General features: G+C 26.5%; 3 protein-coding genes across 3 annotated transcripts; 2 read left to right on the top strand and 1 right to left on the bottom strand.

Annotated features, from left to right (window-relative positions):
• Positions 1 to 2022: 2022 nt before the first annotated feature.
• Positions 2023 to 3049, top strand: OCT59_015009 (uncharacterized protein; the record flags this gene model as incomplete). Its single annotated transcript, XM_066139702.1, has 9 exons — positions 2023 to 2089; positions 2166 to 2199; positions 2266 to 2369; positions 2435 to 2476; positions 2551 to 2592; positions 2671 to 2712; positions 2791 to 2832; positions 2909 to 2950; positions 3030 to 3049. The coding sequence occupies 9 exons, from the start codon at positions 2023 to 2025 to the stop codon at positions 3047 to 3049; spliced, it is 435 nt and encodes a 144-aa protein (XP_066002554.1).
• Positions 3050 to 14614: 11565 nt separating this feature from the next.
• Positions 14615 to 18933, bottom strand: OCT59_015010 (uncharacterized protein; the record flags this gene model as incomplete). Its single annotated transcript, XM_066139703.1, has 7 exons — positions 14615 to 14903; positions 14985 to 15058; positions 15152 to 15327; positions 15417 to 15515; positions 15961 to 18372; positions 18457 to 18489; positions 18576 to 18933. The coding sequence occupies 7 exons, from the start codon at positions 18931 to 18933 to the stop codon at positions 14615 to 14617; spliced, it is 3441 nt and encodes a 1146-aa protein (XP_066002555.1).
• Positions 18934 to 20331: 1398 nt separating this feature from the next.
• OCT59_015011 (uncharacterized protein) lies at positions 20332 to 20883 on the top strand (the record flags this gene model as incomplete). Its single annotated transcript, XM_066139704.1, has 3 exons — positions 20332 to 20383; positions 20459 to 20521; positions 20663 to 20883. 3 exons carry the CDS (start codon positions 20332 to 20334, stop codon positions 20881 to 20883), a joined length of 336 nt encoding a protein of 111 aa, XP_066002556.1.
• Between the last annotated feature and the right edge of the window lie 4643 nt (positions 20884 to 25526).

Here is a 25526-nt window from a genome sequence, read left to right on the forward strand (position 1 = left end):
TTTGATTCTTACGATAGAGCAAATTCTCAGCTTTCAAATGAATGTAAAATGATGACGTTAGCATATCTCCAGGAATAATAATGCACGATTTTGTCACCTGCATAAAGTCCGATCTGAAAATTTTATTTCTTACCAAAAAATGCTTTCATAAGAGAATCCCAAATTCTTTTACTTTATTTAAAAGATTTTATTTGCAATTTAAGGATTTTAGTAGAATAAATCTAATAAAATAATTTTAAAAGATAAAAAACAAATATATAATTAGTTATTTTGAAAAAAAAAGAATATCTTATTATTCATTTTACAACTATTTTACATCATAATTATTTTTTATTTGCATGTATTTTTTACAAAGAAAAAACAATAAATTAAAGCTAAAAATTATGAAAAAATATGTCTTATCTATGTATATAAAATATTAAGTTTTTTCTTTTACTTACCACTTAAAAATAACTGCTATATTTGCTTATAAACTTTTTTGTCATATTTAATAAAAGTGAATAGAAAAATGATGGAAAAGTGATGGGAGTGATGGGGAAAAAGAAGTGGTTATTACCGTTATTTTTGAATATTGATTAAAAAAATTTTTTTTATTTTTTATTAAATCTGAGTTACGTAAATATGTAACACATATTTAATTTAGATTTGTGTAATGTTAATCTTACTAAAATATTAAATTTTTATAAAAATCTTAATTTAGACTAATTCCAAAAATCGGCACATATGTACTATAAATAGACTTGCGTTAGTTATGTAATTTTATTTTTTAATTAAAAAAAGAAATTAATTTTTTTTTAGGAATAATCCTGATAGATTTTTTGAACTTTTTGGTAAGTGAAAAAAAGGTTCATTTTTAAGAAACAATGTTAATTTCATTTTTTTATTAATATAAAACTTAATTTTTATTTTATTTTTATTTACAGTTAGAATTCTGAATGGGTCAAGTCAGGTCAGGTAAATTGATAAACCTAACCTGAAATTTTTTTTCAGGTCAGGTCAGGTTAAATCATATCAGGTTATCTATTTAACCTGACTTGAACTAAAACCTGAAAATTTTCAGAATTTATATTAAAAATATCAAAAAAAATGGTGCAACTTTTTATATTAAAATTATATAAAAAAGTGAATTTTGATACCGCAATTTACTTTTTATATAAAATTGACATAAAAAAGTGAATTCTGATACCGCAATTCACTTTTTATATATAAAATCAATATAAAAAAGTGAATTCTTATATTGCAATTCACTTCATTGGGAAATTTTTTAAGATGCAGAACTGCAAAGATCTGTAAAATTAGCAGATCTCCGCATTTTTTTTGTGAATTTATGTGGAAGTCTGCGATTTTGCAGATTTTCACTTTTTATTTTTTACAAAGTTATGCAATAATCTGCAATTTTGCATGTTTCCGATTTTTTATGTATGCATTTCTGCAGAAAATCTGCGATTTTGCAGCTTTCTGCTTTTTTTTATGTCAGAATATCAATTTGATTTGCAATTTTATCACACAATTAACTTTTAACACTTTTAACACTTAAACTTTTAAACTTTGATAAAAACTTGATTTATTACCTAAATAATTTTTTTATAACACTCTTTAAAGAAAAAATTTTACAAGACTTCAAGAAATAATTTTTCACATATTTTAAATTTAAAACTTCAAAGAAAAATATAACACTTTAAAGAAAAAATTTTACAAGACTTTAAAGAAATAATTTTTTCTACAACACTTTTTAAAATTTACAAGACTTTAAAGAAAAAATAATTTTTCTACACTTTTTACTAAAGAAAAAACTTTACAAAATAACTTTTTCTACTACCCTTCAAAGAAAAAATTTTATGACTTTAAATAAATAATTTTTTCCATAATACTTTTTAAAGAAATAATCTGTTAAAGATTTCAAAGAAAAAAAATTTTTATTATTAAGCTTTGAAGCTTGTCAGAGAAATTTTTTTTTTTAAAAAAAAATTTATTTATGAGGTTCGGGCAAATTCGTCTAATATTCAGCATATAATCTGCAACATGCATATTGGACTAAAAAGACATCAGATTTCATTATCTCCTACTTTCATAAAAAACATTTTACTTCGTAAGCAGAAGTACTCCATTTCGAAGGTATTTATTCCTTCAAATTTTTTTTATTAATATTATTTAACAAATATTAGCAAACGTTCGTTTTATTAGTCTAGAACACCAAAGGTATGTTCTGGACTCTCCATTTTTGAAGGTAACCTTCAAAATTTGTATTTTTCTTTTTGTTTCAAGTTCAGGACTCCCATTTCGAAAGTTACCTTCGAAAAAAATGTTATTCTTATTAATTTTATTAACGAACATTGTTAACGTTTGTTTATTAAGTTCTGAATGCCAAAGTACAGCTTTGGACTTTATTTTGAAAGTTGGAGTTGAAACTTCGGTAAATATTTTTATTTTTTAGGTCCTGAACGCCGAAGTACGGCTCTGGACTTCATTTTCGAAGGTAAAAAACCTTAAAAATTTTTTTTATATTTAATTTTAACAAACGTCACTAACATTCATTTTTCATGTTTTTAGGTCCTGAGTGCCAAAGAACGGCTCCAGACATTTATTTCGAAGGTAAAGTTTACCTTCAAAATATTTTTTTTAATTTTATTTCAACGAACGTTAATTAACATTCATTTTTACGTTTTATAGGTCCTGGACGCCAAAGAATGGCTCCGGACATTTATTTCAAAGGTAAAGTTTACCTTCAAAATATTTTTTTTAATTTTATTTCAACGAACGTTACAAACGTTCGTTTCTATTATTTTTTAGGTCCTGGACACCAAAGTACAGCTCCAGATGTTTATTTCAAAAGTAAAGTTTACCTTCGAAATATTTTTTTAATTTTATTTTAACGAACGTTGCAAACGTTCGTTCTATTATTTTTTAGGTCCTGGATGCCGAAGAATGGCTCTGAACTCTTATTTCGAAGGTAAAAATCTTCGAAATAGTTTTTTTTTTATATTTTAACTTTAACGAACGTTAATTATGTTCGTTTTTGTATTTTATAGGTTCTGACACCAAAAAATAGCTCTAGACTCTTATTTCGAAGGGAAAAATCTTCGAAATATTTTTTTATATTATTATTTCAACGAACGTTAATTAACGTTCATTTTTATATTTTATAAGTTCTGGACACTGAAGAATGGCTCCGGACTCTTATTTCGAAGATAAATCTTCAAATTTTTTTTTTTATTTATATTTTAGCAAATGTTACAAAATGTTCGTTATTTTTTTTTAGGTCCAGAACGCTAAAGTTATGTTCTGAACCCATTTGAAAGTTCTATTTGAAGGTAAAACTTTCAAATTATTTCTTTTAATTAATTTATTAACAAAACATTTATAACGTTTCGTTTTTTTTTTCAGGTAAAGAAAGCTGAAACAAGTTCTGAACTTCCATATCAAAGGTAAAACAAACCTTCAAAAAATTAATTTTTTTTTAATTAATTTATTGATGAAACGTTTCTAACATTTCGTCTCTTTTTTTCTAGGCAAGGGAATCTGAAACAAGTTCTGGACTTTCATATTGAAGGTAAAATCTTTGAAAAAAATTAACTTTTTTAATATTTTTATTTAGCAAAACATTAACTAACATTCCATCTTTTTTTTTAGGCAAGGGAATTTGAAACTGAGTTCCAGATAAAGATGGTCATCGGTCCTAGAAGACCGCGGTCCTACGGTCCTACACCATAAAAAGACGGACCAGTCCGTCTTAGTGTAGGACCGCGGTCTTTCGGTCCTGTATCACATATAATAAGACCGTCGGTCTTTTTAAGGACCGCAGTCTTTTTTCTTTTTTTTGCAAATAAAAAAAGATTTTCTTCCCTAACTTTATTAGGAATAGCCTTGTTTTATAAATGAACACTAATTGGGATGATTTTTAATATAAATTTTTTTTTTTACAATTCACCTGGATATCATCACAACGTCATGCAAAATTTAAAGCTTTGAGAAAAAATACTTCAAAACGCAATATCTCGCTATTCAGTGATTATAAAAGGATAATTTTACCACCATTCGAATCGTCTCGCTGCGGCGCGTCGAATGGTATCAAAATCATGATTTTAGAATCGATAAAAAAAAATTACGTCGGCAAAACTATTTGATAATAAATTCAATAATTACTGACTATCTATCGATCCTAGAAACATGATTTAGTCACCATTCGACGCGTCTCATTGAGACGATTCGAATGGTGATGGTTTCATCCTTTTATGATTACTGGATGACGAGATATTCCGCTTAAACGCTTTTTTTGGAGTTTTGGAGTTTCAGCGTTTTGACAAGCAACTCTACAAGTGGGAAGAGTGATTGTCATTATTTATTGGTTTGGAAATGGCTGGTCTTTATATTATTTTATGAAGACCTTTGTCAGATTAATAGGTTTATTCAATATAAAAATCATTTATTATATGAAGACCGGTATGAGGACTGGTCGGTCCTCAGGACCGGTCCTACTGCGCCACAAAAAAATGCAAGACCGCGGTCTGGTCCTACAAGTTCTAGGACCGACCGGTCCAGAACCGAGTATGACCGGTAGGACCGATGACCATCCTTAGTTCCAGACTCCCATATCGAAGGTAAGATCCTTCAAAAAAATTAATTTTTTTTAATATTTTTATTTAGCGAAACGTTAACAAACGTTTCATCTTTTTTTTTTAGGCAAAGCCCGCAAGAAAATCCGAAAACTAGTTCTGGACTCCCATATCAAAGGTAAAACCTTCAAAATTTTTTTTTCTTTTTTTATTTATTGATGAACGTAACTAACGTTCGTATTTCCTTTTTTTTAGATAAAGAAAGCTGAAAACTCAGATTCCCATACGAAGGTTTTCCTATACGAAAGTAAAACTTTTGTAAAAAAAAATTTTTTTTATTTAATTTATTGACGAACGTTAACTAATGTTTGTATTACTTTTTTTTTTAGGCAAGGGAATCCGAAAACGAATTCTGGGCTCCCATATCAAAGGTAAAACCTTTAAAATTTTTTTTTCTTTTTTATTTAAATGAACGTTAACTAACGTTCGTATTTTATTTTTTTAGGTAAAGGAAGCCGAAAACGAGTTCGGTCTCCCATATCGAAGGTGAAACCTTCAAAAAAAAAATTTTTTTAATAATTTTACTTAACAAAACGTTTTCTAACGTTCATTTTTGTATTTTGTAAGAACATGGCTCTCTGAACGCTCCTGAACAGAATTTTGAAGGTAACCTTTGAAATTCTGTTTTTTTTGTTTTTATTTAAATGAAACGTTAGCTAACGTTTCATTTTTCTTTTTTTTTGTAGGTTTTGGTACTTCAAGGTTCCCAAAACGGGTACATGGTAAGTTTCGCAACTCTCGTTATGAAACTTTAAAATTTATTTTTTTTTCAAAGAATGTTTCTAACGTTCTTTATCTATTTTTTTGTAGGTTCCAGTACTCAATATTCCCGAAACTTTAACATGGTAAGTTTCGCAAATGTTGCAATGTCGCGAAACTTGAATTTGAATTTTTTTGGTTTTTTTTATTAAGAATATTATACTAACGTTCTTTAATATTTTTTTTGCAGGTTCGGTATTCCAAAGGTTCCAAAAAGCTAAAAGATAAGTTTTGCAATGTTTCGTTACGAAACTTAATTTGATGACCAATTAATTCATTTTTGTTGCTTTTTTTTATTTTTATAAAAGAACGTTTCTAATGTTCTTTTTTTTTTATATAGGGATGCTTAGGCTTCTTTAGACGAACCAGACTTGGAGATTTTTTCAGGATTTCGAAGGTATTTACCTTATTTACCTTCAAAATTAATTTTTTTTTAATATTTAACAAAACGTTTACTAACGTTTCGTTTGTCTTTTCTTTTTACTTTTTGCAGGTTTACGGCTTCTGGATGGAATTTTGAAGGTAAAATTCCTTCAAAATTCTTTCATGTTTTTTAATTTGCAAAACGTTTACTAACGTTTCAGTTGTTTTTTTCTGTAGGGGTTTTTTTTCTGACTCCTAGACGAAAGAATTAAGGTATATCTTCAAAATTCTTTATAATTTTTTTTTTATTCTTTTTTAACGAACGTTCTACTAACGTTCATTTTTCTTTATTTTTTAGATCCTGAGATTTCATGTTAAACATTTCAAAAGTAATAACTTCGAAATGATTTTCTTATTTCTAACAAACATCTCCAATTTTCTATTTTATTTGTTGTTTGTTGGAATCGAACCAACTGGAATAATGTCCAAACCATTAACAACATGTAAATTACAGTAGAACTTTAACTATTAGTACATTAATAAAATAGTGTAGCAAAGTGATAAATTTGTAATGCGTTTAATTAATAAATTGATGTTAGATAATACTAAAATAAATAACAATCAAAATTTGTACAATTTATTATTCTGATAATTTTCACAGATTTTTATTTTGTAAAATATGCGCAGAATTTAATAACAAAAATCTGCGCAGAACTTTGTTATTTATAAATCTGCGCAGTTTTTTATTGGATTTTTCTTCTGATGTTTTGCACCAGGGTATAAGATCTGCGCAGAAATAATTTCTGAAAATCTGTGCAAATCTGCTTTCTAAAAAATTTCCCGATGTTTTATTATATAAAAACAATATAAAAAGTTAATTATAATACCATAACTCACTTATTATATAAAATCATAGTTTTAGATCAACAGGTCATCACTGGTAAAAAAATGGTCTATCCTACACATATCCTACACATATTTTACATATATTGGGTACTCAAAATGTAGAAAATCATACACAAATAATACACATATCATACACATATCGGGTACTTATATATATAGTATACTTATCAGGTACCTGATATATGTATGATATATATATTAGTACCCGATATGTGTATGATATGTGTATTATTTGTATATGATTTTCTACATTTTAAGTACCCAATATGTGTAAGATATGTGTAGGATAAATCATTTTTTTACCAGTGCATTCAGGTTATATTGATGTTACAATCTGAATTAATGTTGAATTGCAATTGCTAAACCTGACCTGAAAAATTCAGGTCAACCTATCAGGTTACCTGAATTTGGTCAACCTGTTTGGAACTCTATTTACAGTATTTATTTATTAATTTTTTTTTATTAGACACAAATTATTTTAAATATTGTTAGAAATTAAATCAACAAAATCATTTATTTAAAATTTGGATTTGTGAAATGTATTGATAAATATTTACTATAATATTTGCAAATCCAAATTTTTTAATAAATGATTTTGTTAATCCAATTTCTAATAATATTTAAAATAATTTGTATTTAATAAAATAAATAAAAATAAATAAATAAATAAATACTGTAAATAAATAAAAACAAAACAAAAATTAAGTTTTAGATTAATAAAATAATTTTAAATATTAAATTCCACTAAATAGATATGTTTATTTAATTTTCATAAATATGTAATATATTAATAATTAAGAGTCAAATCCTTTAATTTTTAAATAATCATTTAGATCAAATAAAAAAAAATAAATAAAATTAAAATAAATTTAATGTTAATTGTTAAATTACATTAAATAAATTAAATAAGTATGTTTATTTAACTTTTATAAATATATAATATAGGATTAATTTTATATTCACTAGTGGTGAATTTACCTTTGGTGAAATTCACCAGTAATATGATAATTTTAGTTTTATAAGTTTTATATTAATTATATATGCCACCCAAATTATTTTGGACTGCCATAATTATAAGTAAAATCCCAAATTCAATTATGGCATCCCAAATTATTTTGGCACTTTACATAGTAAATTATATATAAACCGAATGAATTATGGCATCTCAAATTATAATTATGGCATCCCAAAATAATTTGGGCAGCATGTATAATATTAATTTTGTTTGTATTACGTTTTACAATTTCATACACGTAAATAAAAATTTTTTTATGAATTTTTTTAAACTGTAACTTTTTTTCCAAACATACTATTAAACCCATACAACTCAATTTTATAAATTAGAAATGAAATTTATAGAGAAATTTGTGTTTTTATAACACTACTAACTGTTTAACTCCTAAAGTTTTATATTTTTTATTTAATAACTTTAGAGTGTAATTTCACTACTTTAGTCAAATGAAATCAATTTCTTTTATTAATTAAAAGTTGTTCAACAGAGCCAAAACTACTTGTATATTATTTTTTATAAGTGTAGGTATAATACATATAAAAAAACCCATATTTTTCATAATGGTACTAACTTTCAAAATTGTTTTTTCATTTATTAACTTCAGAGCGTAATTTTACTACTTTAGTCAAATGAAATCGACTTTCTAAATTAATTGAAAATTGTTCAGCAAGGTCGAAACTACGTGTATATTAATTTTCATGGGTGTAGGTATAATATATATGGAGAAACCAACATTTTTCATAATGGTACTAACTTTCGAATTTTTTTTTTTCTGTTTACTAACTTTAGAGCGTAATTTCATCACTTTAGTCAAATGAAATCGACTTTTTAAATTAATTGAAAATTGTTCAGCAAGGTCGAAACTATACTACTTGTATATTAATTTTCATGGGTGTAGATATAATACATATGGAGAAATCTACATTTTTCATAACGGTACTAACTTTCAAATTTTTTTTTTCTGTTTATTAACTTCAGCGCGTAATTTCACCACTTTAGTCAAATGAAATCGACTTTCTAACTTAATTGAAAATTGTTCAGCAAGGTCGAAACTACTTGTATATTAATTCTCATGGGTGTAGGTATAATATATATGGAGAATTCTACATTTTTCATAAGTCATAACGGTACTAACTTTCAAATTTTTCTTTTTTCCATTTACTAACTTTAGAGCGTAATTTTACCACTTTAGTCAAATGAAATTTACTTACTTTATTAATTGAAAGTTGTTTAGCAATATAAAATCTACTTAATATTGTAGGATTTATTCATTTTTTATAATAATACTAACTTATAAATTATTGTATAATATATTATTATATTTAAACTATATATTTTATATAAATATTTTTATTAATAAAATTATTATTTTTTTTCAAAACAAAACAATTTAAATTTTAATAAATTAAATAAATTATGTAATATAGGTGAACTTTACCTTGGGTGAATTTCACCACTGGTGAGCGTTAAAATCACGTTATAATATATTAATAATTAAAAAAACCAAATCATTTAATTTTCTATTAATTTTTAAAATAATTTGGATAATAAAAAAAATAAATAAAATCAAAATAAAATCAATGTTAATTGCTAAATACATTAAATAGATTAATAAATAGGATTTTGTAATTTATCAACCTCCCAATGCATCGACCCCCTATGTGATCAAATCACGAAACATACATATATATAAATAAACCTTTATTTATTAATAATAATAAAAAATTGCTCAGTTAGTTCAATCGGTAGAATACTTGATAATATACTTTTTATCATAGAGATGCAGGTTCGATTTCTGCACTGGGTCTTTTATTTGTTTATTTTTTTTTTTAAACATCCGAGTTTCGTTCAGCAACTAAGTCACATTACATATAACACATAATTAAATATATGCGCATACGTCAAAGCGCATTCAAGAATGATTAACAGTAAAAAAAGCATTAAAGAATCTTTATTCACTAAAGAACTAAGCATTACAATTCTTTTGATAGTGTTCCAAATTGCCACATTTCTTGCAACGCCTTTGTTGCTTTGTTTTTTCGCTCTGATCCTTCTCATTCGATGTTTTATACCTTCTTGTACCCGCCGGTCTTCCTTTACCACGCCTTATTTTTGGATTTCCTAGCTGGAATGGGTTTATATTCTTCTTGTCACTCTCGTCAAATTCTTCCTCACCTAATCTTTCGTCTTCAGATTCAAATTCGCTATCCTCATTGGCAAAATCCTCTAGAATTTCGATCAAGCGCAATGAATCTGTCTTCGTCTGTAAAGCTTTTCGCAAAGCTTTTTTATATGTCCCATGAAGTGTACCATACATGATCTTTTCATCAAGAAGATTCATCCGATGTTCAAGAAGGTCTTCCTTTTCTTTATCAATAGTACATAGATATCCAACATTATTTTCTTGTATCGCATTTGTGGACATTCCGTTTTGAAACTTATCAGCAACAATAAATGCTTCATGCGACACGTCTTTATCTTTTTGATACCATCTAGATGGGATAAGTCGAATATAAAACCTAGCTTCACAAGTATTTAACATTACTTGAAAATAATGTCTGCAAACTACCCCTTTTTGAATAACCATGAGGCAAGAACACATATGTGCATCGTTCTTTAGGAGAATGACATAATGCTTCGCTATTAACAAATTTCCTACTCTAACCGCCCATATTTCCTTTACATTATCACGACCACTAACTTTTATTAATTGTTCTATAGTAGCCTGAGGACTTTCAGCACATTCATCATCATAGGATACTTCATTAATTACAACAATATATTGTTCATTGATCGGATTTGCAGCATAATAGAAGGACTGATTGATTTCATTGCGTTGCAACTTTAGGATTGCTGGCGTGAGAAACCTCTGACAATATTTATCCACCTCAGTGAAAAGGAAATTTGCATGCTTCTGATTCTTAACGGAAGGTATTGCGAGCTTCCAGTATTGATATATGTTTTTTTTATCCTGTTCATCAAGTAACTTATGTATTTCTGACATAAGTTCGCATAGAGAGACGTCAGAGTTGAATAGCATTCTTTTAATGCATGCATTTACAGATTCAACGCGAGAAGTAGCAATCATTCCTCCAGTGAATCTAAAACTTGTGTATGAATGCGCCCAGTACCTTTCTTTGATGTGTATAATCCCTCTAGGTAAGTCTTGCTTTGAGGATAGTCCTCAATCAATTTTGTAAAACAATTGTGAAATATTGTTTGAACAAGGCTATTTCTACATCGGTAAAAATCTTGAAGAAATTTTTCATAATTATCTCCAAGAGGCTTTCTGAGGTTTTTATGAAGATTTTGCGTTATATGAAATGCGCAATGAACTGGATACGTTTTCGTAAATACCTCCTTAACTGCAGCGTCAATGGCTGGATCAGAATCTGTCATAATTACAGTTAGATGAATACCAGTAGCTTCAACAATCTGTCTAAAAAGCCAAGCGTGAGATTGCTTGCTTTCATCAATGGTTAAATTTTGTGCAAAAATAATGTTTTGCATATTTCGATCGAATTCCACGAAAAAAGATAACGCCATCCCGTATCGATTCGTTTTATGCGTAATGTCATTGATAATGCAATCGCTGAATTGAATCCAACTCTCTACCTGCTCCGGCGTCATCCATAACAAATGCGTTAACGTGTTATCGTCATCCCATTTTCGCGCTATGATCCATCTAGAATCTTGTTCTTTTTGCTCATCTAACCAATCTGACATTTGCGCAGCGTCATTTGAAAGTGACTTCACCGTGAGTCAAAACTTTTTGATCGTTGCATATAAGTCTTGACTGTAAATGGGATGAGAAGGATATTTTCATTCCAAATATCTTCTCTGCGCGGTCGCTCCCATTTTACAGTGATCGGTCATAAATTGGATATCCCTTACTATTTCATCATTAAACTTCTTATCTTCCCTAAACTTAACTGCTTCGACGCTCAGGTCATGATTATGTTCATCCACAATTTTATTAATAAAAATCGCGGAATCTGGATTATTCACTTTAGGACAAGAAGCATTAACATGCCACGGGCATAACATCCTTTTGGTGCTAGTTTCTTTCGCAGATTTGCACGTATATTTTTTTTCATGTTCGCATATATACGTCCTTCTCCTTATTTCAACTCCCTCCTTAACAATTTTGTCTTTTATCACACCAAAGCCATTAGTCTTACCCCAATTGCTAATGAATTAGTCACATATCGTCCAGCTCGCAAGTGTCTTTCCCGTATGAAGGCTCGCTGAGTTATTTTCGATGTTGTAATTCGTTTCCATTGAAGCCGGAAAAAAAGAACAGAAGAAATATTGCAAAGGAAAATGTCGCAACAGTAAAATAGAAAAGGATGAAATACCGCAAGGAAAGGAAGTATATGTTGCAAGGAAAGGTGAAAAAGGAGGAATAAATGCATCGTGAATAATTAATAATTGCAAAGAACGATGAGAGAGAGGGCGTGAGAATGAAAAACGTAAAAAACGGCCCCTACCGCAGCGAAAACGCGGCCGATTATTACTAAAATCGTGTATGCCTATCTGAATTAGGTACTACTTTCATAGAGCTATTTTACGCGTCATACAAAAAAATAAACAAAAAAAAGCCCAGTGCAGAAATCGAACCTGCGTGGCTGCGTCACTGTAATTAAAAAGTAAAAATATCCCGCATTTTACCATTATTAATATGTATAAATTAAACGTTTCACAAAGGGGGTCGATGCATTGGGGGGTTGATAAATTACTTTTTCTTAATAAATAAGTATATTTATTTAACTTCCATAAATATGTAAGTATTAATAATTGAAGAATTTAAATTTCTGATAATTTTTAAATCCAATAAAAAAGTAAATAAAAAAATAAACAAAAAAATTAATGTTTTATTTAATAAAATAATTTTTAAATAATAATTAAAAGATCTAATTTTCTGACATTATTTTTAAAATAATTTATATTTAATAGTAAATTATAATAATTGATATATATAATATAATTATACTGTATATATTATATTAAAGTAAACTTCTAATAAATATGTGATACATTAAAATAATAAAATATAGTAAGGCGATACAAAGTGGTAAAAATGGTTTTCATATCCCAGCCGGGTTAGTTTTGTTAAGTCAAAAATTTTTTAAAAATTGAAAAAATTTTACATATAAAATTTTTGAAAAAAAAAATTAAAAGCCGGGTTGCTGGATTATTGATGAAATTTTTATATTATGAAAATCATAAAAGTAAGTTTGTATGGCCTAATTATATTAATTATAAATTTATATATATTTTTTTTACAAAATTTTCATATAATATTTATAATTATATACTTTCATATATCAAATAAATTACAAAAATAATATAAATATTTTTTTATATAATGTCTGATTTTTATTGGATATCTAAATACAATAAAAAATTTTTTTTTTTGGTTAAATATACCAAATTGCTAAAAGTTAAATTGCATTAACTTGCCATTAAGTTGGATTGTTTTAAGATGTATTAAATAGTAAGAGTTTTATATCTTTAGGATTAACAAATAATAAAATATTAACATTTTTTTGAAAAGTATTTTTTTGTATTCTTAAATATTTCCAAATGCTAATAACTTCCCATCTATTGATGATAGAAACCACTATTTAACAATTTAATATATCTTGATGAAACAAAGCTAACAAGTTATAATTATTTTTTTTATTTACTGGATTATGATAAATTAATGCAATTTATAATATTTACATTTATAATACTAACCAAATTTACAAAAATGGACATAAATGTCCGTTTTTATAATTCTAGCCCAAATTTTGTTGGACGAAATTATTTTAATTCTGGCCAAGTTTGCAAACCGACATTTATATCCATTTTTATAATTCCGGCCAAATTTTGATGGGCGAAATTATCTTAATTCTAGCCAAAATAATGTGTAACCTTAAAAAAATTTTTGCCTTTTTTATAGTTATAAGGTGATACAAAATGTACGTAATTCAATCCTTACTATGAGTTTATGAGTAAATATCCAGTCAAAAGTTATAAAATTGCCATTTGTAATTAAATGTTGGTAAGTTATTTGGACCAATTAGATCTCATGGGCTAATCTGACCCATGGGCAGTTTATAAGCTAGGATGTAGTGCACGCCCACTTAGCTTAGAAACTATGTCGATCATTTGGCTGGGACACCTATATGGCTATATCCTTAACTTATACATCATGTATATGATATTAACATATGCACTGGCCGGAGTTAAGTTTAATGCTATCAAGTATAAGTGCATAACTCCTAAACTCTGATAGAATGTATGTATGCATGGTAGTAAGAATCGATCCGAGACACAACAAATACAAAGAAGATTGGAATTCTGAATTTTCCAAACTAGTATGCATGTGTTGTGAGCGAGCAAAGACTTATTTTAACTCTTATTTTTATTTGATTACTTTTATGATCCATTTAAATTAAAAATTTGAAACATAGCATACAATGATCCAATGTTTTGCTTTGTCAGATTTTTACGATCCTCAAGCTTATTATTATTATTACGACAAGCAGATTGAGATTTTCAGTGACGATTTATCATCATTATCTTCTATTGGATCTAATAATGGGTTTCAAGTAGATGATAAATTTTGAACTTATATAGAAAAAATGGTTAAAGGAAGCTTATGTTAATATAACCCTCGATATAACCATACAATCAATAAATAGTACTGGTACAATGAATACATTAAAAAAAATATATTTTTTGCAGTCTTTGTAGTAATAAAATTTTATTGGCATGTTGAATTTTTTTTAGCACAGTAAATGAAAGAATCACAGATGAGAAACTGGATAGTCAGGCAGCGATGGAGTCACTGCACATTAACCTAATCTAGTTTAATGTAAAAAAAGAATAATAAAGAAAACCAATAATGCTATATAAATATCGAAAATTTATGATAAAGTTCACTGTAATTTTCCACAAAATTTATAGATTTTTATTTATCATCATTTGAGTCCTGCATCTTTTCCTCGTACGTTACTAATTTTGAATCTTTGGTTTCAAAACTAAACTTAAATTTGCTTATTTCATGATTCTTATTTTCTAAAAGTTTAGACTTAACATTCTCTAGGATGTGTTTTGAATTTTCATTCATATCATCAACTTTTTTACCAACAAATTCTAAAAGTTTTCGAGATAAAATTGGTCTATGTGGATTATCTTTGTATTTAATTTCAATATCGTTAATCTTCGCATGTAATTTATCAACATCAACGCAATAAAATCTTGTAAAATATTATATTATAAGATATTGTTTTAAGATAAAAGATAAATGTAAAATAAACCAAATAAATAATAGAACTTACATGTGATCAGGAAACCAACTTTTCCACTGTCTTTGAAAAGGTAACAAACAACATTGCTCAATATCAGCAATTAACTATTTTAGAAAGTAAGAAAGAAAAATTAAAAGATGTTTTAACAAACTATGTTACATAGTATTTTATATATACAGTAAATATAAACATATTACCTCCGCTTTTTGAACTAAAAACCAAGACTTATCATTACTCTTTTGAATTTCGTTATTTAATAAACCGATAAACAAATTTAAAAGGTATATTACGGTAAAGAATGAAAAGGAAATCCATAAAACAACAAGTGTTGGATTATCACGAAATACCCATTGAGCCAGAGAACCAGTATCTCCTATATTTATTGTGGTAGATTTATCGCTTATTTTATATTTAAATTTATCAGATTTAAAAGGTTAGAAAAAATTATTTGAAATTACAAACCCGTCATTAATTTATATACTGCCAGAAAAGAAGTATCAAAATATTCATATAAATTGGTATTATCTGTTGGTATTTGAATAAGTGTTGGATTTGTAGAAACTGTTTTTCCATCAGATGAAAGAGAATTGTAAGTGTTTGTTAAGCTCCAAGGTGAATTTTTATCATTATCATCAAAATTAGGAGTTGAAGGATTAAATTTGTTCACCGGTTGTAAAAGGGTAAAAAATGCATGCGTATACGCAAGAATAACAAACCACAAAATTAACAAGAAGGAAAAAACACTTTTTGCAACATTAAGGATTATTGCAAAATAAACACCAAAATATTCAATTGCTCTGAAAAATAATAGAAATTTTACATCTAAAAATAAGTTTGAAACGGCTGAAATCCAAACACGTGTAGAGCCATTTTTTAACCATAAAATGGAAGTTACAATTGGAAAAATATATGCACATAAGTCTAAATAATAAAAAATAATTATTTAATTATTGTATATTATAAAAAAAAAAAATTTATATTTTGTAAATAAAAATCGATACTTTACCGAAAAAATTCCATGGATTTAATGTATATTTCTTTGGATGTCGTAAAAATATTTGAATTTCTAATATAAGTAATTGAAAAAATCCCAATACAACAGAAATGATAAAAAGAATCTTTTGATTGGCTGAAGAGATGAAACCAGTTGGTTTAGTTGATGCCAAGGTAAATGTTAAAAGGAAGATAGTATATAAAAGCCATATTCCATGATAATAATTTCTCCCAAATTTGAACCATTTAAAATTAATCAAAGCTTCTCCATTCCAATCCGAATATATATCAGGTATTTGCATATTTACAAAATCATTTTCATTTTCGGGTGGTATTTCTGGTATAGAGTTAACTAATTTTTCTTTTGAATCACGAAAAGACACAACACCATTCAAAGATGAACCATTGTTACCAATCAAGTTAAGCAATCGACTTAATTCATCATTAACGATTTTGGTAATGGTATTCACATTACGTTTCGCCAACTCAATTTGCTCTTTTGAAGGATAAGATGCAAATTGCGGTAAAGGTACATATAAAGAATATTTTAATTTCAAAGAATTTTTGTCATAGCCAATAAAATATATATAATCTATTATAAAATTCCAAAAAAACAGATTTGATAAAAATTTTCCTAAGAAAAGAAAAACATCTAAAAAAAAGTTTGATCTATGAAGATCGCGTTCAAAAGTATAACCAAAAAGATGAGGTGTGTTGATTATACCACGTTTAAAGGTAGGGTCGTCGTAAGGAGTACTAATTAAATTAGTATAAATAAGAAACTTATTTAAGTGATAAGGATAAGAATCTTGAAGTTCTGAAAGGGATTTTGTAATTATAACAAATATGTTGATATGTTCTTGATCTGAACCTTCATTATAATATTTTATGCATTTTTCAATTATTCTATTAATAATTTCAGTTCCTTGAGCTTCAATTGCAGCCTGTAAAATTTCTGAAGCATGTAAGGTAAATGAAGAGATATCATCAAGATAGAATGAAATTGTTTTTTTGTAACATTCGATCAAATCAGGTTCTTTAGAATTATTTTTATTTAAATACTCTAAAATACTTTTAAAATAACTTTTTGAGTATTCGACATCAGTATAGACACATAAGAAATCTATTTTATCAGTTTTAGTATTGATGGTAAACCGATATATTCTAATAATTTTATCTTTATCATCTTTTTCAAATATAATTAAATCATCATTTGGTAGTATGAACGCATAAAACAGAAATTTGTGTAGAAATATATCCTCAATAAAAATGAGAAAGTGAGAACTTTTTGCAGTAATTTGAAGTTCCTTATTTACAATTTTAACTACCCATGATATCGATTTCTCACTCTTGTTTTTTTTAATCATTTCAATCATTTCAACCGATTTATTCTCACTCTTGTTTTTTTTAATCATTTCAATCATTTCAACCGATTTTTTCTCTCTCATGTTTTTTTCAATCATTTCAACCGAATTACCCTCATAAAGCTTAAAGGATTCATTCTCGTTTTCAATTTTCCATTTTCTAATCGTTTCCATATCATCGAAGAAATAAATATACTCATATAACTCGATCTTATTATAAAGCTCAAAGGATTCATTCTCTTTTATATTTTCTTTAATTTCTTTAATCCATTTTTTCATTCTATTTATTCTATTTTTATTTAACATGAAACAAATGGGCGTGTCCTTGTATACTTGATTTAACAGATCATTTTTTTCATTTTCTGTTAACAGATCTTCAACTTGCACTTTATCATCGAAAACCTTAATTAGTTTTTCATCCATTATGAACTGTATTCCATCATTATAATTAAATTGGGTTTCAATTTTTTTTATACTTTGAGATTTGTTTCTTGAGAAAGGATTTATTAAATGATAATTACTTTTATTATTATCCTTAATATATTCTTGAACGATTAAAAAATCAAATCCTTTAATTTCACAAAATTCAATATTCATTATTTCAAATTCAAAGTGGTGAGAAAAGATAATATCAGTTTCTTTCGAAAACACTGATAAAGATTTACTTTGATACTTTATAATTAATAATAAATCTTTACTTTCATTGACTTTAAATGATGATATTGTACTTGCACCATTAAATTGATATGATTTTTCTAAATTTCCATTTATTATATTCCATTGTTGAATAATACATCCATTTGTAAGAAAAAGGTTTCCTGTTGGAAGTAACATTTCCAATCCAAAGTCACCAGTATTTGGAATCACATAAGAATGTTTTAATTTTATGTTGTTATTATTGATAGCATATAAATGAATTTTCCCTTTAAAAACCTCATCACAATATATTGCCACATAATCCACGGCTACGGCTTCGGCTTCTAAAAAGTTCCCAAAGACGTAACTATTCTTTTTATATATTTTATTCATAAGAATTCGCTTTCCATCCACGTCATATATAACTATTATAAAAAAAAAGGTGAGAAAATTATTATTAGCATAAAAGAAGACAAAGTGTTCTATTGAAATAAGATTTTACTACTAACCTATACGATGATCATAAACTGTAGCGGGTCCAGCTTTTTTATGTTAAAAAACGTGAAAAAAGATCGTTAGCATAAACGAAGAAAGGTGTTCTATTAAAATTAAAAATTAATTTACTAACCTAAATTAGAGTTAAGCAGACCATTAGATAGTTTTGATACTCCTTCAACGTTACGAAACGTAAAAATCAGTAATTTTTCATTGGATATATCATTCAACTGAAAAAATTCGTAATTATTATTTAATGGTAATTCCTTAATGTTGACTGTATCCAACTTATTTGGTGAATTGTCTTTATGTTCATCATCAATATTAACTATATGTGACTGATCATCATAATTTGACGACTTATTTCCTAATTTCCAAATTTCAATAATTTGTCTTTTATAAGTTGCAATGTATTCCCTTTTTGGTGAAACCCGTACTTGTGTCCAATCATCTCTCGTCTTAGCTTCAACTTGAGGTTCGTTGTCTTCCATTATAAATAAATTAAATATAACTTATTTATTGATCAAAGATGCGGTAAAGAGACTCATTTATAAAAAAAAAATTCTATACACTATTTTATCACATGTACGTTGTGATAACGTTATCAACATGCATTCGTACATTATCCCAAGAATTTTTTATCGATTATACCGTAAACCTAGATGAGATGTTAATTGTAACTGTTTAAAAAGGCAAGATTAAATTACGTGATCAAAAAACTATAAATAAATTTGGTAATTGATTGTAATCCTAATAACCAAAAAGGAAAAATATAAATCGTAAATTGAGAAACAAAAAAAAGAATAATTCAATAAAAATGCGGCCATTAGCATTTAATTATTACACAAAAAATTATTATGCCCGTTTGATATCATGACAAACAATATTAACACATTAAAGGGTTATCTTGAACATTGTGAACATTGAGAAATGATCATCAATTTAAAAAAGTACTCATGTTGTAAGATGGCATCACAAAAGAATTTGAATGCAGAACTCCTTTTATTCGAAGATTCTTATGAAAGAAGTAGAATTGTCAAAGAATATTTATTACCGACTTAATACTAGGATTTGTAAACTATTCAATGTTTTATTCTTCATTAATTTTTTGTAAAATCGTAGCATTGAGATTAAAAATTTATTAAAAAGTATCATACTTTTGCAAGTCAGTTTATTATGGATACAGTAATATTACTAATACAAAGAACAATTATCGGTTAATAAAGTTAGTCAAACAATGTAGACATTATGAGGAAAGATAATGCGGTGTACAGGTTAAATATAGTTATATTACATATGAAAGAATTTATTCATAATATAAATCATTTGATATATTTATTAAAGTAAGATTGTTTTATAGCTAAAATTAATGGGGACTTGGCTCGTTAATTCTATTAATCTAATAAAACTTTCCAAAAAAACGTAATTTAGTTGGTATTAATCTGAAATGTTAATTTTAAAATTATCTAATATGATTTTTATACAACACATATTTTTCGGAAGTTCATAATTAGATTAATTAGATCCAATGAAAACATTCTTTTCTTCATCGCTATCGCTTTTTCCATAATGGTGTAGTTAGCCGAAAAACGGAGCCGAATTCCTGATTGCCACGTTGCGGCCAATTATTTTTCGGTTAACTACACCATTATACATTTTCCCGATCCTCTATACTTATTAATGTCATCAATTATGGCAAGCCGAGTTGGACAAAAAGATCAGTGCCGGGCAGATCTTTTGTCAGACAAATGATCTGACAAAGATCAGCAGAAATCGTCAGCCCAGTTCTGACAACATTGCTGACACAATGTCAACAATGTCAACTTAAATCTAATATGATTTTCTTTTCGTTTCTAACTTCCCAAATATAGTTAAATCATAATTTTAACATGAATTTTTTATCAAGAAAAAAAATTTCGCGAATTTATATTTTCTTTAAAGGTAAATTCCTTAATATATTTCATTAAATAAAAGAGTAAGTAATTTCAATTTTAAACATGATTTTTTTTTAAAAAGAAAAAAGATTTTCACATACAAGTTTAAAACTTTATAATTCTTTATCATTTTTCTTAAATAAAGGTAAAAATTTTTGATATATTTTATTAAATTAATGTGAAATTATACATTTTATAAATAAAATTTAACTTGGTTTTATTATTAATAGATTTTTTCATTATGTGCAACTATGAAAATTCAAAACTTGGAAATGTTGTTTTTTAGAAGGTGGTGAAAGATGTGGGTATCAGTGTTATAGAGCATATTCACAAGATAATTTCATTTGTGATGTTTGCTTCCACAATAATGGATTTCATGAGAGAGGAAGTGCATCTGCTATACCTACATATGCTATACCTACATCTACATCTACTGTATCTGCACCTGCTGCTGCACAAAATTCATTGTTAAATCAAGTATTAACAGGCCAAGCATTAGAGGAATAATCTATTGCTAACAAGTTAAGTCAAACATTTACTCGTAGAAATTTATCAAATTCTTCTGTTAGATCATCAAGAAGAAATAATCAAGGATCACTTAGAAATTTTGATCCTGTTTTAAGGAGCAGCCTACTATAATATGCATGTTGGTAGAAATAAGAGGAGAAAAGAATCAGCTAGGGAATCTTTGGTACAAGTTATTCTTTTGCCTGATATTGGTCGTGAATTATAATCACCTACAGTATGATAACATAAGACAAGTAAGTTACTATTTAATTTATAATTTAAAATTTATTTTAATAAATTATGGACTTTAATTTAATTTGTCTTTTATTAGATATATACAAAAAAAATGAATGATGCTGGATATATTAAAGATATCTTATTTAAAGAATCTGATGAAATAGTTCCAAAAATTGAAGAAGTTTTTCCAGTATTAATAGGAAAACAATGGACATTAAGGATCCACATATTCTCTATTTCTTTTTAAGAACATAAACTGATTAATAACAAATGAATCTAAACGAGTTCTTTGAGGAGTGATTAATTTTTAGCATCAGAAAAAAGCCATTCTGATAGAACTGATGTAGCAGGTATAGAAAGGTATTTCATTACTAACTTATGAAGCATTGGATATTGGTTCTTGTTTGTTAGTCATCATACAAAGGGGTCATATTCTTCAAGAGTAGGTAATTCTGATACATTAAGATAATATTGAAATTTATCTTTAATTGGAGCTGTAATTTTAGCATTCTTTTTTTCCAAAAATTCCCATTGCTGTTGTTAATTCATCAATATTCTTATCAAATATAACAGCAGATGAACTGGTATGTTTAAAGATTTCAAATTTTGTTTTTAATGGATTAATAATACTATTACACTTTTCTTGAGAATTAATAAAATCTAAACTTTAAAAACAAATATCAAAAAATGATCCTTTTAAATATAATTCTTGAGGAAATTTCCATCTTAATATTAAATCTTCCAAAATTACATTTTGACAATTATTTACAGTCTCCAATAAAGCAAAATCATTTTCAAGTCTTTCTCTTAAGTTATTTAATTATACATGGATATGTAAACCTAATAGTTGAGTCTTTTACACCACTTAAAAAACATGTTGCATTTTCAAAGGACTTAAAAGTTCTACTGCTTCTTTGATTATTTTCCATTCATAAGCTGTTGAAATATTCTCAACATTTATATCATTTAAATCAAAATCATTATTATCATTTATTTCTAAACATTGGTTAATTTGATTTTAAAATTATTCTTCTATATCAACATTTTTATTATTAGTATCTTCATTACTTTCTTCAGCTTCTATATGATTTAATTCATCATTTCTATTATCACCAAAATCAGTTTTCTTATTTTGTTCATCTAAATTATTTAAATTTAAATGTTATTTTGATTTAATATTAGCTATAGTTGGATTTTAATAATAAAGATTTTTATTTTTGCTATCTATAAGTAATATAAATATGCAATTTAGCTATATTTAATATCCAAGAAAATTATATAATTGAATAATGACAATAAATTAATTATTTAAATCTTATTTATATGATAAAATTATTGTTAAAATACATATCAATAAATTTGATTTATTAGGTAAATTGGCATAATATTGCATTTTTACAGTTATACTAAATATTTAAACCACTCTAAATTTTTAATTTTATTTTATAATATTTAAGATAAAAAATCTATAAAAGTAAAAAAAAGAAGTTATGACAGAATTTTCTTTGAAAAAATGATTACCAAAAAAAAAAATAAATAAATAAAAATAATTATACATATATTTTATATTTTAAATTAGATGCCTAAGTAATACATAAAAACTACTAATTAGAATTCTGCTTACTATTAAAATATGTTATTAATAGAAATTTCACTTTTATATGAAATCTTATTTTAGGATTTGCTTAAATTCTATTGATTAATTAATTAAAAAAAAAAAAATCATAATAATGTAACATAAAATTTCTTTTTATAATAGAATCTGCAAAGAATTTTATATATGGTTTTTATCTTAAACTTAAAGGTAACTTATCTTATAAGTAAGTAAAGTTTTAGCTAAATGGTTTAATTGAAAAATTATGGAAAAAAATTGGAAACTTTCTAATATCAATTCAACTGATGAAATTTATTTAACTACTTTTGTAATATTAGTAATATTAAAAGGTATAAAAGGATTAAATGTTAATATTTATATATTTAGATTTATAGTATAGACCTGTATAGACCTATGCAAGAGATCTAGCTAATCCTTATGAAAAGTTTTTATACTTAAAATATACTTAAAATTTTATTAAAATATACTTAAAATAAGTATCAATTTTAATTCACGACATACTTGTAATATACCTAAAATGTGCCTAAAATACTCTTAAAATATACTTTTAAATGTACTTGTTTTTTGTCCAAGTACTTAAATTATATTTAAAAATAGGATTTTTTTTATCGCTATGGCGATATATCGCTAGTCCTCAAATGTCACGTGTAAGGTTGCTTGCCGAAACCTAGGGGTTTAGGCAAAATGGCATTTCGCCGAAAAGCGAAATTCTGCCAAAACTATATTAAAGTTATATTAAAAAACTGGCGAAACTTTGGAGAAAGGTGAAACTGCCGAAACTTATTATAAATGCCAAAACTGCCGAAACTCTGCCGAAACTATAATAAATCTATAGTAAAATTTTAACGAAACTAATCGTAGGATTTTGAAGAGGTTTAGACAAGCAACCTTAGTCACGTGTTTAGACTATTATCATGTGATTAGTTTATCGTTATTTTTATTAAAGCAAAGCAATAACTATACAAATTAATTATTAACAATTATTAACATATTACTATTATCTTTCTATTGATACATTCTTTCGATTAATACATTTTTTCTATTGATACATTATTTCTATTCATGCATTCTAATTAATTATTCCCGACGTTAAATTTCTTGTTCCTAGTAGTTATAGAAATAAAATTTAATGTAATTTGCGTAAGAAACCATAACATTTACATACGCTAATAATATAGTACCTTGCAATTTTTTTTTGATAGTGGTTAACCTTCCCACATTTTCTGCAATTTCGTTGGTTTCTTGACTTAGGTTTAGGAGCCTCAGTGGATGACTTGAACCTTTTAGTACCCAATGGTCGTCCTTTATCACTTCTTTTCTTCGGATTTCGCAATATTGGCATTAAAGGATCAACATTTTCTTTATCAATTATTTCATCCTCTGGATTAGTTTCATTAATTTCATTCAACTCTTCAAAATCTGATTCCCCATCTTCTGTGAATTCTTGTAACAGATTGATAAGCTATTCTGATTTAGAATTAGATCCTAAAGCTTTGTTTAACGCTTTTTTATACATTCCATGTAATTTTCCATAGATGAGTTTCTGTTCCATAATTGTTAGTCTATCTTCACAAAACTCATTATTGTATTGATTAAATAAACATAAAGTCATATTAGAATCGAAAAATCCATCATAATTATAAGTGATATTTTCCTGTATAAATTTGTTAGCAACTAAAAACGGTTTTTGCATAGCTTTTTTAACATCTTTGTTGTCATCATATCATCAAGAAGAATGACAACAAACGGACAACCAATTTTTTTTGTAACAGTGTCTCTAGTAGAATTTGATTCATAGGTACGACTGTGAGAACATATATATGTGCGACGACGGATGATACTTTTTAAACGTACTACACGATCCTTAATAATCCGAAAGCCCTGCTGCTTGGCCCACATGATAATAAAATTTTCACAAGCTTCCCATGATTCATACTTCCTTTCCGAATACAATAATGTATGGTGATTCTCATTAGACAAGATCATTTCGTTACCTATATTATTGCAATTATCTAAAAAAAAAAAATAATTAATTAGTAAATTATAAAGTCCACATTACTAACACTAACCCACTATCCTAATCTAACCCTAATCCTAATCCAAACCCTAATCCAAACCCTAATCCAAACCCTAATCCAACATACCTTAACCCTAACCCTAATCCTAACCCTAAGCCTATACGTACCATGTGTAAATTCTGAGGTTTGAGTGTTTTCGCTAGACTCTTCTTCCATATTTTCCATAAAGTAGTAAATAAAGTAGTTTACATTCGATATTAATGAAAAAAAAGGCAATATTAACGAAAAAATAGTGTTTTACGTTTAAATATTAATGAAAGTAATAGCTAAAATGAAAACATTTCGAGAGAGAGAGAGAGAGAGAGAGAGAGAGAGCCGTGGAAAATACTGATCTACTTGATAATCAAAAGTTTATTAAAAGTATAATTCACGTGATTATAGTTTATTTTACATCATTACAATAAAATGATTATGCAAATCCATATCTATTACATAATTAAACTAATCAAATCACATGACAAATGGGGTATAGCGATAAATCGCATATGCGATAAATCATAATTTTCTTTAAAATATACTTAAACTAAAATTTAAGTACAATATAAATGTATTTTTTGCATGTTTAAAATATTCTTAAAATGTGCTTAAAATCTACTATTTGGCTTTGAAGATTCTTTTGTCCAAACTCTCATTCATCAGCATAAAGTAAAATTACCACATGTTTTCCAAAAAATTGGAATAATTATTCTATTATAAAACAAATTTATAATTAC

The sequence above is a fragment of the Rhizophagus irregularis genome, chromosome 23, assembly GCF_026210795.1.
Source record: "Rhizophagus irregularis chromosome 23, complete sequence".
In the NCBI taxonomy this organism is placed as follows: Eukaryota; Fungi; Glomeromycota; class Glomeromycetes; order Glomerales; family Glomeraceae; genus Rhizophagus; species Rhizophagus irregularis.